The 19287-nt window shown below is 42.3% G+C and overlaps 1 protein-coding gene across 1 annotated transcript in view; it reads left to right on the forward strand.

Moving 5' to 3' along the window:
- LOC311486294 (potassium voltage-gated channel subfamily B member 1-like) overlaps positions 1-18727 on the forward strand; it is a 36109-nt gene extending 17382 nt beyond the window's left edge. Inside the window, exon 2 of the mRNA XM_084542092.1 lies at positions 14998-18727. Within this exon, the coding sequence (XP_084398218.1) occupies positions 14998-16848 (1851 nt within the window). The 3' untranslated portion in view covers positions 16849-18727. The remainder of the gene's footprint in view (positions 1-14997) is intronic.
- The last annotated feature ends 560 nt before the right edge of the window (positions 18728-19287 follow it).

The following is a 19287-nucleotide window of genomic DNA, read 5'->3' on the forward strand; positions in this document are numbered from 1 at the left end:
GACTCACTTTATCGAATGTTTATTCCACAGAAAATGTAATTTAAATTATCTTTAATTCTTCTAAAATCTGAATATATTCACTCTTGTCATATAAGAAAAAAACACTGTGAAAGAAATTAAGATGTTGGAATGTTTTGGTATTTCGGCTTGAAAGATTATGTGACTAATACATCACCGTGTCACTGAACTGAAATGTCTCACTCACTCTGCGCTCAATTTATTTTTTTTCCCACACCATCTAATAAATACTAAAATGCCAGAATAGTTTTTTTTTCTCTTTGGTCTCTGTAGGGGAGTATCAGGGAGCACTCAGTCACAACTGCAATTATTTTGAACTGCCAATCTTGCATAGATTGCTTTTGTCTTGATTGTCAGACTGGCTCCTTGGAGTCTCCTGAACTCAATCAGTGGCGAGCACTGATAGAAAACTGAGTTTCAGCATCATCACACGTGGCCTCTGTTTTAAATTGTTTTTGTGAATGCCTTGCTGCACCTCTCATGCAAAAAAAAAAAGCCTCATGTCACCATGGAAACTATCAGTTTTAAATTAAAGTGCTGCCATTTCCGAATGAGGAAATATACACGCACACTCTGTGTTGCTGTCTGTCAGTTCATCAGTGTGTATATGACTGAGAGGAAGCGATGGCTGATCTTTTGTTGTTGTCTTATTTCCCCACTGTTTTTACTCCACGACCATTAATCCCCCCTGCCTTCCATACATGGACGGACTTATTCTCATTTTTGACCATCGGCGTGCAAATCCTCAGACAAGCGCGGATCACGTGCAGCTGCATGCCATTCTGCTCTCACCATATGTTGTGTCAGTCAGCTGGGCACGCGTCTCTGTCTCGATTCAATCTCTGTCCGGTCTTATTACAGTGTGACTGTTCTGAAAATCTCCCATTTTATAGTAAATGTATAGTTTACTACACTGTATGTAAGTACAGTCTGCTCCTAGCCTGCATTCTTGTTCTTTCAGTCAGCACTGAAAGGCTTTTTTTTTTTTTCATAAACAGAATAAAATGACTTGCTTTTCTTGTTATTGCTTGAAAACCTGCTGCAGCTGTGATTGTTAGAGCAATACTAATGTGCAACAGTGCATATAAAAGACTACAGTCCTGCCATTCAAGCGGAGATGACAGTAAAAATGGCAAAAGCTTTTATGATAATGGTTACATGAAGCTAGTATGAGGCTATCAAGGCATGGCTATATGGCCAGTGTTGAGCAAGTGTGTATTGCATGTTTCTCGTTACTAAAACAAATCAAAATATACAGTATGCTATAAATATACACTAAACACTTATGAGGCTGTCTAATGACAACCACTGACACTGGCCTGAACTCAGCTCCTGATGCAAACAGAGGCTACATCAGATAAGGAAGTTCACAACCTCCGTTGCAGAAAGTGACTCATGAGAAGGAATAAATGAAAACGAATTACTGACTCACTCCTGGTGAAAGGTTCATCAGACTCCACACTTTTACACACCCAATCTATTCTGTCATCGAGCTGTGCTATTTGCTCGCCCGGCATTTCCATGGCGACGCCGCGGTCCCATCTCCCCGGCTTCATCTCGAACCTGAAGCTTGAGGCTGATGCGATGCCCTCGCCGTGCCTCAGTGCAATGCTCCCCATTCTTATTCTAAACTGAAAGGCTGCATGACCCAGACCTGTGTGGAAAACTACACATGCCATAGCAAAACGCAAATGTACAATGTGACGTATGGTTTTCTATAGTGTACGTAAGTGCAGATCTGTTCCGAGCCCGACCCCCTTGTTCTCTTAGACTGCACTGTGTCTCAGGCCTTTTAGCTCAGAGTGACTGTTCATTTTAAAGGTTAGATCCCTCTAAACTGTTCTCATGGTAAATGTCAGATTCGCCGTTTCGCCTTCTTTCTTTCTTTCTTTCTTTCTTTCTTTCACATTTCAGCGAGGTCTTTAAATAAAATAGGTCACTTCTAAAATTTCTCGGCTGCCTGTTGCCTCAGGGCTCCGTAGTGCCTGTACATCTCAGCTGCATACATTATACACCATACTCTGCACTTCAAACATCTTTTTTTTTTTCCTCTTGGTTTCGTTTCTACATTATGCATCTCTCACCTCGCTTTACCACCGAGGATGAGTGAGTGGGTCAGAGTGCTGTAGCCTCCAGAGACATCTGGGCCGAAATGAGCAGGGGTTTGGGGGCCGTTTGGTGGTCTGACACTGATGTAGGAGACGAACTGTACAAAGGAGAGATTCTGGTCAGGTAGGAAAATTCCTTGGTCTGCCCCTCCACTCCTACTGAATCATTTAGGAGGAGATGGTGGGTGGTGCACAGAAGGTGTTTCAATTCTACACAATGAAATATAGATGGTTTTACGTTACTTGGCATCTGTGTTAATTGTTCATTCATTCATTTTCTGTAACAGCTTGTCCTCTGGAGCCTATCCCAGCTGTCACTGGGCGAGAGGCGGGATACACAATGGACAGGTCTCCAGTCTATCACAGGGCTAACACAGAGAGACAGACAATCATTGACACTCACATGCACACCACTGACCAATTTAAAATTACCAATTAACCTAACAAGGATGTCTTTGGACGGTGGGAGGAAGCTGGAGAGAACCCGGAGAGAACCCACGCAAACACAGGGAGAACATGTAAACTCCACACAGAAAGGCTGCAGAACCCAGAACCTTCTTGCTGTGAGGCATCAGTACTAACCAATATTCTTAGATCTTGATTTGCCATGTGTTAGGAATAAATTTTGAACATGCTGCCGTCCTGTTTGCCTCCTTCGGACAGTTTATTTTAACAAAAAAGCAACAAACCTTGACAGAATGAAGCCAGAGGCGGCATTCTGTACAGAGTTTGGATATTTAGTGGTGTGTAACGGTGTGATTATTTCCTCCTCGGGACACGCCGAGGCACAGGTGCTTTCAAAAACAAGACCATTTCTGTCATCCGTGCAGTCTTCTGTGCATTCTGCTTCCTCATCGCAAATTTTTCTGTATGAAGCTCTTCGAATTGAGCGGAGCGCTCGTGCCATCTGGCTTTACAACCAGCCGCTTGGTACCCGTCCATCGCTCGAACAGAAATATCTTCTCACGCAGACAGAGGAGGAAGTGACACACGCACAAAGATGGATGTAAAGGTAAAAGGAACAGAGGGAAATAGATTCTGTCAAGCATCCAGTGGCGCAGCACTTTCCTATAACTGCAACCCGGTGAATTTGTCGCCATGGCTACACCGAGCGGTTGGGCCGGGCACACTGGGACCAGTTAAGATAATTTTAGTTTTGATGTATTAGTAGTTTCACAGGTACATGCCGAGAGGTGAGGTGTGAGACTTTCTCTGCAGATGTCGAGACGCTGTCAGCCGTGGCTAGGTGGCGGATCAACGCAACCTTTATGAGGAGATGCAACTCCATCTCCCTAATAGCGCTTCATGAAACGAGTCAGTAATCAGCTATTGTGTTAAAGGGATAATTAATTATGGGATGTAATTACTTTTCTAGCCGAGCTTTAGAAGATCAGTAGCACTCTCGTGTGTAAATGCGGTGCAGTTGCTCAGCTTAGTTTTCCATGAAGAATGGAATCAAGCCTCATGTGCTCAAAATATCAACCCTACCTGCACCTCTAAAGCTCAGCAATCAATAAATTGTCTTCTTTCTTTTATCTGCACACCATTTGATATTGGTATGAATTAAAAATGCATCATATACTGTGTTAATGTGTAAACTTTAGGTGCTGCTAGGCTGATTTGTTAGAGCCAGTCATGTCTTGTCCATCTGTTCTTCCTCCCTTCATATTTAATGGATGGACAGTACTAACTACTCATATAGCTTGGTATGGCAGGGAACAACCCTCGAACTACTGCATGCCTATAAATGTACAGTACCCTTTCATGTGATTACACCGCAGCGTCAGACTTATCTGTCTTGAATGTCATCGGATGTCCAGCGCTGAAACTGATAATGCATCTTATAGGATTATGGCCAGTGACCAGGCCTCTCCTGTTTCAGGTGGTGCTCGCAGTAAGCAGCCTAGGTAACGCTCTCCACTTGGCGCTGACACCCAATCGTGTCACAGGAACCCGGCGTCACCTGGTCCTTATGGTAAACCCCCGACCGCAGCGGGTGGTCACAGTAGATGGGAAAATTAGAGAATGCTAATTAGCTGTCAGCAGACACCAAGGACAGTAAAGACATCCCATCAGCCCCTGCTTGGCATGGGCTGATGGGATGTGGAGATGGTGGGCGAGCAAATAGCAGAGCTTGATGACAGAATAGAGATGTTCCTCTTTATCACGAGGGTGTTGAGTCTAATGTCACTGAGCTGATGAACTTTTCACCGGGAGTGAGTCAGTAATTCGTTTTCATTTATTCCTTCTCAGGAATCACTTTATGAGAACAGAGGGCGTGAACTTCCTTATCTGATGTAACCTCTGTTTGAATCAGGAGCTGAGTTCGGGCCAGTGTCAGTGGCTGTCATTAGACTTGTTTTATTGACGAGAAACATCCGGTCCATGCAATACACACTTGTTCAACGCCGGCCATATAGCCACGGGATGAAAGCCTCATACTAGCTCCATGTAGCCATTAGCATAAAAGCTTTTGCCATTTTTACTGTCATCTATGCTTGAATGGCAGGACTGTAGTGTTTTATACTGTGTGTACTGTTGCACATTAGTATTGCTCTAACAATCACAGAAGAAGCAAGGATCAAAAGATAGTATTTTATTCCTTATACCTATGTTTATTGAGAATCAATGTTTTAATTCTCCAAAATTTCTAATGAGTAAGCAGAATCCTTTTGTTCCTTTTAGCATCCACCAAATTAATAATGAAAATGACAAATTGGTCTTTTTTTTATTTCTAAATTATTTGTTAGTAACAGTACTTGTCTTTCCCTTAATGTTAATAACTTTCCCTATTTGTAGTGACAGTCAAGTCAGATCAGGTTTAATTACAAAAAAAAAAAAAACAGGTAACCTCCTCATCTATTTATCCTCTTGCTGTAATTACCATCACCACGTCTTCAACGAACAGACAAAACACAATCAGCATCTGTCCTGTTAAGCGCTACGCTGCCAAATGGTCCATTTTCACAGAGTTGGTAGTGATTCAGCTTGATATTTTCTGCTCTTCGCCTGCCAACACTGCTGCCACTTTCAGAGCAAAAAGACCATAGCAAAAAGAGACAGCTGGAGCTCCAGCCTGCAAAAAATAAGTATCGAGAACAAAGCCAGATTCTGAGTACTTGTCATCTTCAGCTGGGTGTGATGTGTCTTTCTTCGCTGAGTGGAGAAGTGGAGATGTGAGTGTACTGTGAGCTGTGAGTCTTCCCGGTGTGCTGCATTTCAGGCGCGCACAAAAAAACAAAAAAAGAAAACACCCACCATCAGTCAGGCCTGTACATGTTAGGATCTCGGTTATCATATTTATTCCATTAGCCGAGATCAGCCATGCAGAATGTGTGCGTTATATTCCCTACAGCTTGGAGGAGAGCCTCCTGAGCTTACAGAGGTTTATTACAGCAGGTTTATACACACAGACGGGGACATGCTGTTTGGAAGAAGACATGCCTGTCTCTCAGACTCAGCAGACAGAAAGCAGTTCATTAAAAGTTCAGCTCATTTCACCTCATCTGACACATTTTGAATAGGCCTTGACAGCCATGACATTATATATATATATATATATATATATATATATATATATATGTGTGTGTGTGTGTTTATATATATATCTATATATCTATATATATAGATATATAGATATATATATACACACACTAATCAGGCATAACATTATGACCACCTTCCTAATATTGTCTAGGTCTCCAAAACAGTTGCGACTCATCAGAGAATGGACATGGGCCTTCTGAGGGTGTCCTGTGGTGTCTGGCAACAGAACGTTGTTAGTGGGGGGCCTTTGAGGGGAGGCGTCTCTGTGGATCATCCCACAGACACTTGATCAGTTTGGGATCTAGTGAATTTGGAGGCCAGGTCAACACCTTGTGCTGTTCTTCATGTTTTTTTTTTTTTGTTGTTCCTAAAGCGTTTTTGTGTGTGTGCCTGTGTCAGGCTGCATCCTGCTGGGGATGGCTGCTGCCATCAAGGAGTGTCATTGCTATGGGGTGGGGGTGCCTGGTCTGGTCTAGGTGGGTGCTACATGTCTAAGTAACATCCACACCAATGAATGCCAGGTCCAAAAGTTTCCCAGCAGAACACTGAATTGTCAGAAGATGGTCAATGTTATTTACTTCTCCTGGCAGTGGTCATAATGTTGCGGCTGGTCATTCCACAAATACATCTTAACCAGGTTGTTGTGCTTCCATTTTCAAACAATATTGCAAAAAGTCCAGAAACAAAATGAACAATACTCCAACATTTCAATTTCAAACATGTACGGCTGTGGATGAGAAGTCGCCACCCATGGACCCAATCTGGCCCTCAGAGAATATCTATTTCTATTTTATAGTTCCTAGCTAATTAGTCTACTTTATTCTTTGTTCATCTATGACAGATGACTGAAGTTTAAATGCCACTCTTTTTTAACTGAGGCTTTGGCTGAGTCATTTCACTGAATATTGATGATTCGTACAATTTCACTCCCAAATTATACACCACACAGTTTGGCACAACACTTTCTGGCACGTAGGACATCTGTTATTATGATCTAGTGATCTTCACCATGCACTGCATCTGACAAAAGTGGAGCTCCAGATGTTTCACAGTCAAGGTTTTCAGTCTCGGGCGAAAGGCCAGCGATGGAAAGCGCAGGGGTTTTTCCAGAGGACTGACAATCTCAGGGTGACGGCACTGGAACTAGTTCATTCATCGACCGCAGGGATCTCATTTCACTTTCTCACCTTCTGTTATTTTGTCATTTTTTTCACAATGTCACCTTTGGACCCTTTCTGTTCCTCTCAACTCATCTCTGTCACACGTAGTATAGACAGTTGGCTTCAGGGCTCACTGAGAGCTTGTGTGAAGTGAAAAATCTTCTGAAATGAATTAAGACTTTAAAATCCACACATAAGAATGTACAGACATTTTGCCACCATTTAAATTCATGTATGTCATTGAATTATATTTATTATTCATTTCTAATTCTTAACGCAAACCATTAAACTAACCATCAAACCAACGCAAAATATTTCTCACAACAGGGAATAATGTCGGATTTGCAATGGATGTTGGTTCCTGCGAAAACCATACATCAGCGCACACGCTCTTAATGCACTGTGTCTGTGCGCCTCATCATTTTAGCACCACCTTCACACTTTCGAAAGGACACATCATGCGAGTAGCCGCGAGCTCAGTAATCCATCTCCTTGTCTCCTCACACTACATAGCACGGGATAGGCGCAGGCTCCCCGCTATAGGCTTAAAGGTAGGACAGGGAAGGTTGCTAGGCAAGGTGAGACGAGGCACGCGAGGCAGAGGACACATCTGTGCGGGACGCAGGAGGTCTTGTCAGTTTGGGAGATACTTAATGTCGTTACCTATCCGGTTCAGAAGCAGATGGGGAAATTTAGACTGGGGGCCCTTGCATAATCAGAAACGGTTCTTTGTTTTTCAACCTTATTTTGATGGAAACATAAAAAAAATTTAAAAAAAACCGTATTACTGATAACATTAAAAGTGGCTGCCTTCCAGGATCCTCATAATTAACCTCATTAGTCAAAGTCAAAATGTTATTCCTTTAATATTCTGGAAAAATAATATAGAATATATATAGTTTGGGGAATGTGAATAATATTTAATAAAATTTGAAAAAAATATATATTTACAGATCAGCCACAATATTATAACCAGTGACAGGAGAATTAAATAACATTGACCATATTGTGACAATTCAATGTTCTGCTGAGAAACTTTTAGACCTGGCGTTCATTCATGTGGATGTTACTTAGACATGTAGCACCCACCTAGACCAGACCAGGCACCCCCACCCCAATGACACTCCTTGATGGCAGCAGCCATCCCCAGCAGGACACACACACACACACACACACAAAAACGGCTTAGGAACAACTCAAAAAACATGAAAAACAGCACAAGGTGTGACCTGGCCTCCAAATTCACTAGATCCCAAACTGATCAAGTATCTGTGGGATGCACTGGAACAAGCCTTATCCACAAAGTCTAAAGTTGTTGCTTATTTTTGGTAGATTTATAGTGTCCCTCGACAAGCAGCAGCCTGTCGGCAAATCAGATATTGTTAAAAGCAACAGTAACATTTAAAAAACATAAATGAATAAATATATCGGGTTGAAATTTCAGAGACAGGATCTCCAAGTGTGTGTGAAGTAATTCAATAATTACCATTTAAAGGAACAGTGCTGATTTTTTTGGTTATTTTCGGTGAGGACAACCCACTATGGAGTGAGAAATTGAAGGCAAAGCTTTCGGGTAACCATTCAATCTACGTTCTGTCGCTGCCAGCTTGGAGGAGATCTTAGGGTAGACCCAGAACGTGCAGGAGGGATTATATCCCATCTGGCCTGGGAACAGCTCGGTGACCCGTCATGAGGAACTGAAAAAGGTTGCTAGGACAAGGGACGTCTTGAGTAGCATGCTTAGCCCGCTGCAACCTGACTTCGGATAAGCTGATGAAAATGGATTGATGGATGGATGGATGGATGGATAGCTTATACACAGACTTCAAAGTCATGTGGTAGTCCATATTTCTCTTATTGTCAACTTACTTTTATTTAAATACAGGTATGAGTAGCTAAAGCCAGATCTATCATCATTCTCTCCGCCATTGTTACTATTAAAAGCACACAGTTGAGCAACTTGTTATACCAGGTGACAAACTCCTTCATTAACATGTTCAGTGTAGTTCATTCTGAGTGCCTCTACCTGTACCTGTACATTTTTATAAGATGTGTGTCTCCATTAAGAACCAACATGTGCCCCACCGACTGTATAGGAAAGCATTATACCATTTAAAATGTTTTATAAGATTATTTTCCGACATTAAACTCTTGCAACTTTAGCTCAAATGTATGTGAAATAAAGAAAGAGCACTAAGGGGTTAACCATAATTAGATTATGAAAGAAAGCTGGAGGTGAGATGAGGTTTACTCACTGCAGTATACCTGTGCGAAACTTTCCAAGGAAGGTGATTGCAACCCTGGGGAGGAAGTGTTTATAGCTGCAACAGGCTTCTACCATTTCTCCAGTGAGGAGAGGGCTCTCCTCTTTGTTTACTGGCAGTGTAATTCCATCCATCTTTTCCACTGAAGCCTCTAATAAAAAAAACCAAAACACCCATCCAGTATCTCACAGAGAGAACTACTGCAGAATCACAGCAGCCTCTGTAGGAGGAAGGTCAGCTGTCAGCGCACACAGGCCCATACAACATTTATTGGCAAGTCGCACAAGGAGCACAATAAGAGGATTAGAGATGCTATCTTGCACTTAACATGCCCAAAGAAAATAAGATGAGTGAGTCATAATCCCTCAATTGATTCATGTAGTGAAAAGGGCAAATCCAGTTACAACAAGATTGGCCAAGAAATGAATCAACATTTCACACAGCAGGAAGCAAGGGAAACCCCCTGAATACCAGACACAATATTGTTCAGCGACTACAATGCCACCTTGTTCATCGTGTCCTCTGTTTCGAAACCCAAACGTCAGTCATCTGTCTTGTGTGTCTGTTTTCATTCCTTCTTTACGCAACTGCAGTCTTTATCTGACGCTACTATCTTTTCTCTGAATGCATTCTTCCTCGTATCTTATCTGTTCTACCTCGTATTCTGTGTACACAGGTTTGATTCTGAACTTCAGTGTCACAACTAGAAACTGTGTGTATTTATCAAATGTTGGGACTAAAGGAGAATCTAATAATCCCGTCGTGGTGTGGCGCATGGGTTATCTCAACACCTACTGGATGCACGGCCTTACTTGTGTTCAACTCCGGATGAGTTTAAAGGACTTTGGTGTTGCCATTACTTTTTTAAAAACTGAAAATTACCCAAACTTTTAATAGAAAACTAAGAATAAGGCCAACATTAGTGCCCTTACATGCTAATATAGAAACATTTCATCTGTTACATGAAACATTCAGTGCTAATATTCAAACGTAAACACTGCATCTGCTTGCTAATGCTAGGCTAATATGCGATGCTAATTCCAAACTAAAATTTTATCTGTTAGAAATGTTAATACGCAAATTTTGTATTTGTATAGTTAGGCTAAAATATAATGCTTATATATATATATATACAAACAAACAATTTATCTGCTGTAGCTCTACTTCTTAGCAGCATCGTGGGCAAGCATGTTAGCATTTAGCTTGTTCAGCTTCAAAGAACTGCCAGCAGAAACGCAGTTTTATTTGAGACAGAGAGGAGTTTGCTTATTCATTCATTTATTTTTTATTTGATTTTTTGCAGACTCTCACCTACATCGTTTCTAACATTTCTTTTGCTTCGTTCACTCCGATTAGATTTGGTGAAACACAGATAACAAAAAAATAAGACGTGTCTGATAAAAACCAGAGCTGGGAAAACAGGTTCAAAATAAATGAAACACTTGTGTGTTTTCCCTCCTGGGAAATGAGCTCAACCGCCAATCCCGATGAGACAGCCCCTCTCAGAGGAACCTCCTGCCAGGTGTTTGTAGAAACTCTCCTTTCCCGTCCATTCCACCCTTGATGAAGCATGAAGCAGAACAAACCCTGTGCAGTGAAAGCATTGTGAAAACTAGGCTACGTCTCTGGCTCTGTAACCCGCCACGGCCCCGGAGAGGATCCACTCAAGCGCACCTTTTCCAGGACAGGATAGCTCGCACCTTCAGGAAGATATTAAATATTCAGTCTCCAGCCTCTCTGCTTCTGTAGGGAAGGGAGGATTGGAGCTAATTACTGAGCTGAGAGTGAATATGTGCTTGTGTATTATGCATGTGTGTTTGTGATTGTTAGCGGTGAGTGTGTGTAAATGACTGTGCAGCAGCAGCAGCAGCAGCAGCAGCAGGCATGATCAGATTCACCTTCTGTTTATGCAAACAGGAAGTGGGATGGGTTGCCCTTGTGACCCCCGAGATTGTCTTGAAGAGCTAATGAGGTAACACAGCACTAAACCAAAACCCTCTGCAGCAGTGGTTCTGTCTTAATGCCCTCGCTGCATAGCAAATCACATTCACCCAAATTCATTTCAGCTGTGGTTCATTTGTAAACATGGGGAGAAAACACAATTAAATTTCCTGTTTGTATCTTCCTGCTGTGCCCTGTCAGTTAAATAAACATACTCATATTCCATCTTCTCATTCGGGACACGTCCAAACGAAGCCCAACTAAGGGAACTCATGAGTTTGTGTTGCAGAGCAGAGACAGGACTTGCCTCATTCTGCCTTAGTCACAGATTTTTCACAGTGCTGCTGTCCTCAGTAGACATTACTTTCTCTCTGTGCCGGCGTCTATCTGTGCCGTAGTGAGATCACATCCCTGTAATCTCCGCTTTGGCTGAACCCGGATGGCTTACTACAGGGACGGGAGGGGGGAAAAGGTGAGCAAGGGAGAGAATATGATTGGGAGGTGGAGTTGGTTATCCTTCAGGTGTTCTCTTTACACAACACGCCTAGGTTTAGATTCAGGCCTGCCTTTTGGATTCAGCACAAATAGCTAAATAAACCTTGATCTAATGAGCATCCCGTCCCTGGTTCTGCTCATTTTAGATCTGAGGGCTCAGTTTGAAGTCCTGATGCTGTTTAGTTTGTGATCTCTCTTCAAAAAAGTACTGAAAGCAGTGACACTAACACGGGCTATTTCAAAGGAAGCTTTTACTTTTTGCTTCTATATGCCCCTTAATTCACTCTCAGATCTGAACTGCTGAAGTTGATATGCCCATAGTCTGGTCTAGTCTCCCCTCTGTCCTCTCATATCCCTCCCTGTGGGTTTCCTCTGCTTTTAGTCGCTCTCTCTTCAAAGGCCAAGGTAGGTGTACAAGGCGTCACCTGTCAAGATTAATTGAAGCTTATGGAGGCTGATTGGTGCCAGGGAATAATCCTGTTCGCCAGTCGCCTGGGACACAGCCTCCACAGTGACCTTGTGTTGGATTTCACTCTAACTGTGGGACAAGAATAATAGGTGTGGCACACTTACACAGCCACAACTGTGTAGCCTTCCTAATCCTCAGCAATATGACGAGACCCTATTGTACTCAGCCGATTATATCATTAGTAGGTGGCTCAGTTCTTCGGTAGTCTTTCAGTCAAACTCACTGACCGTGCATGGTGTGCTTTGTTAGACAAGAAGCACTGTGTGCATTGTGCTTTTCCTCTGGCCCTGAGCACTGATGTATTACAGCAGGCTGAACAGAAATAGAAGAGACAGTAAAGAAATTTTAAAAAGCATATCAGTCCAGTTGTCTTCCTCCTTCTTGTAACTGTCACTCACTATAAGGTACGCTTGCCTAAACATCTGCCCCAGAGATCGCATCAGCTCTGACCATATTTCTTTTGAGATTCAGACACAAAAGTCAGAAAGTTAAAAGGGTTGCGAACTGCTATCTGTCAATAAATGCAGCCGCTATTTGGGATCATTTCTGAAATGTGACAAATGGAATCGCACTAGTTTTTCACTTTGAAATGGAGCTTCTCAAGGGACACCATCTTCTGACCGTGTAAAAGCAGCAATTTACTTTATGGATCGTTTTCAGCTTTCAGCGTGTAGTTCAACTTGACCAAAGACTGTTGCTGTACTGAGAGTATCCCAAAAGATTGATTTTAGAGGGAAGTGGAATGTCGGCATATCCCCACACTCGTGCATTATATTTCTTTCTTTGATTTTATTGTTTGCTTTATTATTTTGTTCATTTGAATTGTGACACGTGTGCATTTGCAGTATTTTAGCAGGTTAAGCCATAGTTACAATGATTAAAGCTCACACAGGAACTTCCTGCTTAGAGATCCTAAGAAGCAGGTGAAGGTACGCATCATTCAGTAGACCTAGACAATCTGCAGGATGTTTTGCTGATATCTGATTTATGGATACTTGGACCTTACCCTTCTGGTTACACTGGCCATTCAATGTCACATTCAAATTTTACTTCATGCAAACTTTTGAGGTGGGTTGAATACTGCTTGGCTCTGCTTGTCCTGTTTGTTGTGAGTATAACTAATTAAGAGCTGGTGGTGACAGCTACATGTTCAAGGTAATGAGAAGGATTCTCAAACAGAACAGATGGCTTTGGAGTTGTTGCATATTCTATGCCGTCTTTTAATCTTTAAGTCTTTTATTTGTTTCACTAGAGGCAATCAACGCCACTGAAGAGATGTACTGATGATCAAACATTTGGGTGCATGTTTCAAAAAGATCAAAAGGCTGTATTGGGCAATTAGTCCAGAGCCGTGTGCATTTTGTTAGCGTTTATGTCCGGATCAAGGGCATACCTTGCTTTTGATATGTCGCTTGAGCAACTCAGTTTTACACTTTATAAAGTGAGTCATTTTTCAAAGTGACCACATTAATTAAATATTAGAATAGGAACGGGTGAGTCAGCAGTTCTGTGAGGCTGTATTTAGGCACAGCGTTAAGCTAAAGTGCTAGCATCAGCACGCTTACAATGGCAATGCTAACATGCTTATCTTGGGTTAATGTCTTAGCATGCTAACAATTGCAAATTAGCAACAAACACAAAACTCAGCTGAAGCTAAGAGGAAACTAAACTAATGCCCAAAATAAAATTTTACCAGTGGAGATGTACATTAGATATTCTAGTTGCAGTTAATTTTGATTTCTGTGTATTTTATTACAAAGCCCATGATAGCTGTGTCAGGGTTTTCAGGGTGATGTGGGACCCAGGGGACAAGGCAGGAGTAGGAAAAAACTAATTTAATCAAACAAAAGGAAACACAAAGCGCTGCTAAACGGCAGGATAATCCAAAAACAAAACAAGAAGAACATCTGAACATGACGAGACTAAAACTTGACATAACCTGGCATGGAAACAGCAACTCTATAATAAGACCTGACAATACAAGACATGGAAAAACAGTATGATGCGACAGAGGACAAACCGAAAGGCAGGTCTATATATACACAAGGGCAGAGGAGACACAGGTGAGAACAATCAGGGCAGGGCAGACAATTACACAGGTGGGAAATCACAGGACAGGAAGAAGGCAAGACAGGAAACAAGGAAAAACTCAAAAAACGTGTAACATGAACAAAGCTCAAAACATGAACACAGGAAATCAAAACACAGAACCATGACAAGTTGTTGAAATAAGAATAGAATAGAACAGAACAGAATAGAATAGAATAGAACAGAATAGAATAGAATAGAATAGAATGTCCTTATTTGTCATTGTGGTACAACAAGGTCCCCTTTTAGGTGCAGTAAAAAATAAAATAAAAATAAAAATAATAAATAAGGTAAGGAATGTAAGGGAAACTAGAATAAAAAAGAATATGTACAAAACTATGAGACTATGGACACTGGCATGACATAACAACTGTTATTGCAACATGAAGTTATTGCACTTGTTGATATAACTTATTGCACATTACACATATGAAGTTACTATAAGTTGCACGTATGAAGTTATTGCACACATGTATTGCACATTACTATGGGAATTTTTCACTTTATTTCTTTATTGTTTGAGTTGTTCAGTGCAATTATGGCTCTCGCATAGAAGCCGTTCCTCAGTCTGTTAGTACTGGCCTTCAGAGTTCTGTACTGTCTACCAGATGGTAGTAGTTCATAATTCACTTAAATCCAAAAATGCCAAATTTTTGGTGCAACTGGAAGAAGTCAGGATATCACCAAAGTTAGTGAGATTCAACCTGAGTGAATGGACTGAATGAATGTCTGCAAAAACTTACAGATGCTTGCAGATATTTCAGCCTGAAACAAAGAGGAACTGATAGACTAACACTGCTATTTCAGCGAAATGCCAGTGTGAGCGCAGAGCACTGTGGTGTTTTCCTCAGGCATTATTCTTTATCCTTCAGTACTTTTTAATGTTTCTTTCCCTCTGTGTTTTCCAGATCCTGGCAATTATCTCCATCCTCTTCATCGTGCTGTCCACCATTGCCTTGTCTCTGAACACCCTCCCAGAGCTGCAGGACACTGATGAGTTTGGTCAAGCCACAGACAACCCACAACTGGCCCATGTGGAAGCTGTGTGCATTGCCTGGTTTACCATGGAGTACTTGCTCCGCTTTCTCTCTTCTCCCAACAAATGGAAGTTCTTCAAGGGTCCTTTGAATGTTATCGACCTGTTGGCCATCCTGCCCTACTACGTCACCATCTTCCTGACGGAGTCCAACAAGAGCGTGCTGCAATTTCAGAACGTACGCCGCGTGGTTCAGATTTTCCGGATCATGCGGATCTTGCGTATTCTGAAGCTGGCCCGTCACTCTACAGGTCTTCAGTCTCTGGGCTTCACTCTGAGGAGGAGCTACAACGAGCTAGGCCTCCTCATCCTCTTCTTGGCGATGGGTATCATGATATTCTCCAGTCTGGTGTTCTTTGCTGAGAAGGATGAAGAAGACACCAAGTTTAAAAGCATCCCAGCCTCCTTCTGGTGGGCTACCATTACCATGACCACAGTAGGTTATGGCGATATCTATCCCAAAACTCTTTTGGGGAAGATAGTTGGGGGTTTATGCTGCATCGCGGGAGTACTGGTGATAGCCTTACCCATCCCCATCATTGTGAACAACTTCTCTGAGTTCTACAAAGAGCAAAAGAGGCAGGAGAAAGCCATCAAAAGAAGGGAGGCTTTGGAGAGAGCTAAGAGAAACGGTAGCATTGTCTCTATGAACATTAAAGACGCATTTGGTCGCAGTGTGGAGCTCATGGATGTCATGGTGGAAAAAACTGATGATAAGGAGAAAGTTCATGATAATCACGTGTCCCCTCTCCAGCAGAGAGGGACCCCCAAATTAAAGTCACACGCCAACCTCAGCAGCCCAACCAAGACCCTGGAGCCGAGCTACCAAGAGCAGGCCAAGCCTTCGATCAGCCCTCAGCATCTGAGCGCACAGAAACTGGAGGAGATGTACAACAAGATGGCCAAGGCCCAGTCACAACCCAACGTTAACAGCAAGGAAAAGGGGCCCCTGTCTAAAACTGTTAGACAGAGAGCTGAATTTGAGATGGGAAGCATCCCTGCTGAAGGCATGTCAAGTACAGCGGAGGCAGTGACGGACATGAAGAGCATGTCCAGCATCGACAGCTTCATCAGCTGCGCCACTGACTTTCCAGAGAGCTTGCGTTTTTCCCACAGCCCCGTCAGCAACATGCCAGTTAAGGTCAGCACCAACCCCAGTCTGGAGCCCACCTTGGAAAATGAGCAGGAAGGATCCCAGGACACCTCAACGCCCGAGGCCGGAGAAGGTACCAAGCCCAGCCCGTATTCTGACAGCCCCAGAGGCGTGCGCTTCAACAACCCTCTCAGAAGCCGCTCGCTGAAAGTCAACTTCAGAGGTGGTGAGGATTCAGGGACTGGACTCCTCTCAGACAGCTCGTCTGTCCAAAGCCCCGAGGTGTCCATCTACACAACTGCCAGCAGCAGGACACCCAGCAAGAGCCCTGAGAACTTACTGCCCAGCATCTTCACATTCCACGACGCCACTATAAATAAGTTCATCGACGCCGACACAGATGAGGAGGAGCACTTGCACGATGGTTCGGGCACCAGCGCAACCCAAAGACTCCTGGAAAAAGCCAGCCCCAAGTTCGGGCATCACTCCGCAATCCAGCAGAGCTCCAACCACATGGAGGGCCCCCAGAAGAAGCTGGGAAATAGCACACTGCCGCTAGAGGGACAGGAGAACCACGTGGCTCAGGAACTACAGCCACTTCAGGGAGAGAAGAGTCACTCCAACTCTTAAAGCTACAAAAAAGAAAAAAAAAAAGATTCAGACCACGGAGAGAACAGGCAGGAGAGGAGGCAGCGGAGGAGGTGGAGAGCAAATAAGAAGCACAGTGAACTTCCCAAAAAATATGAAAGGCACTGAAAACATTCAAAGGACCACAATACAAAATACTTCTTCCACGAAAGCGGGTGTGGACGATGGGAAAGATTTTTCTGTTGAGCTCTCAAACTTTTACCTACCAGTGACTCCTTGAGTAAATTGATTAAAGACTCTTAAGAGATTTTAAAAGCAGAAAACAAATGCAGTCTGAAGATTTATACAATTTATACATTTGTTTAGGCCCAGATTCAACATCTAATAAGTACTAGGCTACACGTAAGAGTGCAGTATGTCGTTTTTATAAGCAAAAACAATTTCTGATATTCATGGATCCCACTTTAAAGCCACTATAGCAGAGGCTATAGTTAAATCCGTAGCAATCCACAAAGGGCATTGACACATGGCACATTCAGCTGGGGGTATTTCAAATAACTATATTGTAATACTAAAGGGGGAGCATACATTTTAACTTTATACACAGAGTATACCTAATCACAACGTATCTTACAAATGTGAAATGTTGGGAAAATGTATAGTTTGCTTCCTGTATTCCTCAAAACTGGCCTTAGTTCATGTTGTTTCCATGTTTTATGTTTGTATGAATGAGAAAGAGACAGGTGGCACATGCATACGTGTGTGTGTGTGAGTAATAATCACCTTTCATATCTGTATATATATCTGTATATATATAAAAAAAAAAATGTTATGTAGTGTTCTCTTGTCTTAAGTGTGACCTTTAGGAGGATCAAGTGTTTCTGTTCAGCTGGAGTTTCATTTTTGGACATTTTTTACTGCACAAGAAAACAATTAGATGCCACAGAGAGACACTGTGAGACTGCATCCATCACTTTCCTTGTTGTTCCCATAGTGCCCCGACTGCTGGCAAGAGAGAGCACCTTAACATGATGATTATTTTTATGACGAACCCAGAGGAAGAATATGTGTTGTTTTGTTTTTTTTGTTTTTTCTTGCTTGTTTACTCGTTTCTAAATGTCTGCGTGTGCGTGTCCCCGTGTCGGTGGCGTCATCAGAGTTCATTTTGAATCCGGGCGGAAAAAAAACAAACAAAAAGCAGTCTCGTGTCACTTTGGCAACTTCCTCAGAGGTGTTCCTGTTGTAGCCGACGAACTGAACTCTGCATGAAACGGCAGCGAGCGTAGCTGGAAATCCCATAGGTTTTCAGTGTTGCTCTTCCAGTGTGAATATTGTACATGTATAAGTGCAAAAGTAGACTCTATTACAAAAGGTACACATTTATTGTACAAGGTAAAGAATGAAAAATAATTTATATTTTTAAGATATTTTCTAAAAGACTATATCTTGTGCTTACTTTGTAGTTTTGCATTTAAGTACATTATTTTAATGGAGTTGCATTTACTAGACAATATTCTGTTGCAGGTGAAACCATTTGTATTGTTTGCTACCGTCTCCCTGTAAAATGTCTCTCCTCGATCCTTCGTGCAATGTGAAGAACCAAAGAATCTTGTTCTTTCTGATAACTCGTGCGGATAGTTTTGATGTTGTACCTTAAAATCTTTTGAGCATTCCTTTTCTAAGCGACATAGTCCGACATATTTCAGGGAGCCATACTTGCCCATTCGGGGCAAACATGTAACATGCTCGATGGAGAGCGCGCCGGCCTCTGAAGAAGACTGCAGCTGATGGAGGATCAAAACAAGAAAGGATGAGGATAAAAAAATAATAATAATAATAATATAATAGAGGGAACAGAGCACTTTATTTTACATCCATTGTTGAAAGCTAATTTGATTATTTACACACTGTGGATCTTCCATTATGCTCACATGAGTCCACATGACATCTCTTAGAAACATAAAGACACCTTGCAGCTATGTACAGCTTGGACACACGAACATTAAGTCGGTAGGCTGCTTTAGTTCAACCAAATATCCTGCTTCTCTGAATGCACCTGATTCCAAACGCATCACATTAACCTAGGTGTTGTCATCTGGTGCTCCTTCTTGCAACAACAACCATGCAAGCATGGTTTTATAATATTTATTACTTTACAACATATCATGCAAGCATGCTACGGCTCTTTCTAGTAGTGCAGCTTAAGAAAAATCCTAGTATCGACTGTGTGTGATCGTTTGCAGTCATTAGACAAAAGTTAGATATTTCTGTGCCTTTGCTTTTAAGGAACGCCTACCCTGCACACTGAATCCGTCGCCGTGCCCTGTCTGATGAAGCCCCGATTACAATTAAATAAAACAACAAATAAACACATAGAAATCTGGGTCATCGTGCAGTCGCGCTGATCAGATATCAGATATCCGCAGCCCTCCCTCAAACGTCTTTCCTATACACACTTACACTTAAATGCACGAAGCATTT

Source organism: Chelon labrosus, assembly GCF_963514085.1.
Source record: "Chelon labrosus genome assembly, chromosome: 4".
In the NCBI taxonomy this organism is placed as follows: domain Eukaryota; kingdom Metazoa; phylum Chordata; class Actinopteri; order Mugiliformes; family Mugilidae; genus Chelon; species Chelon labrosus.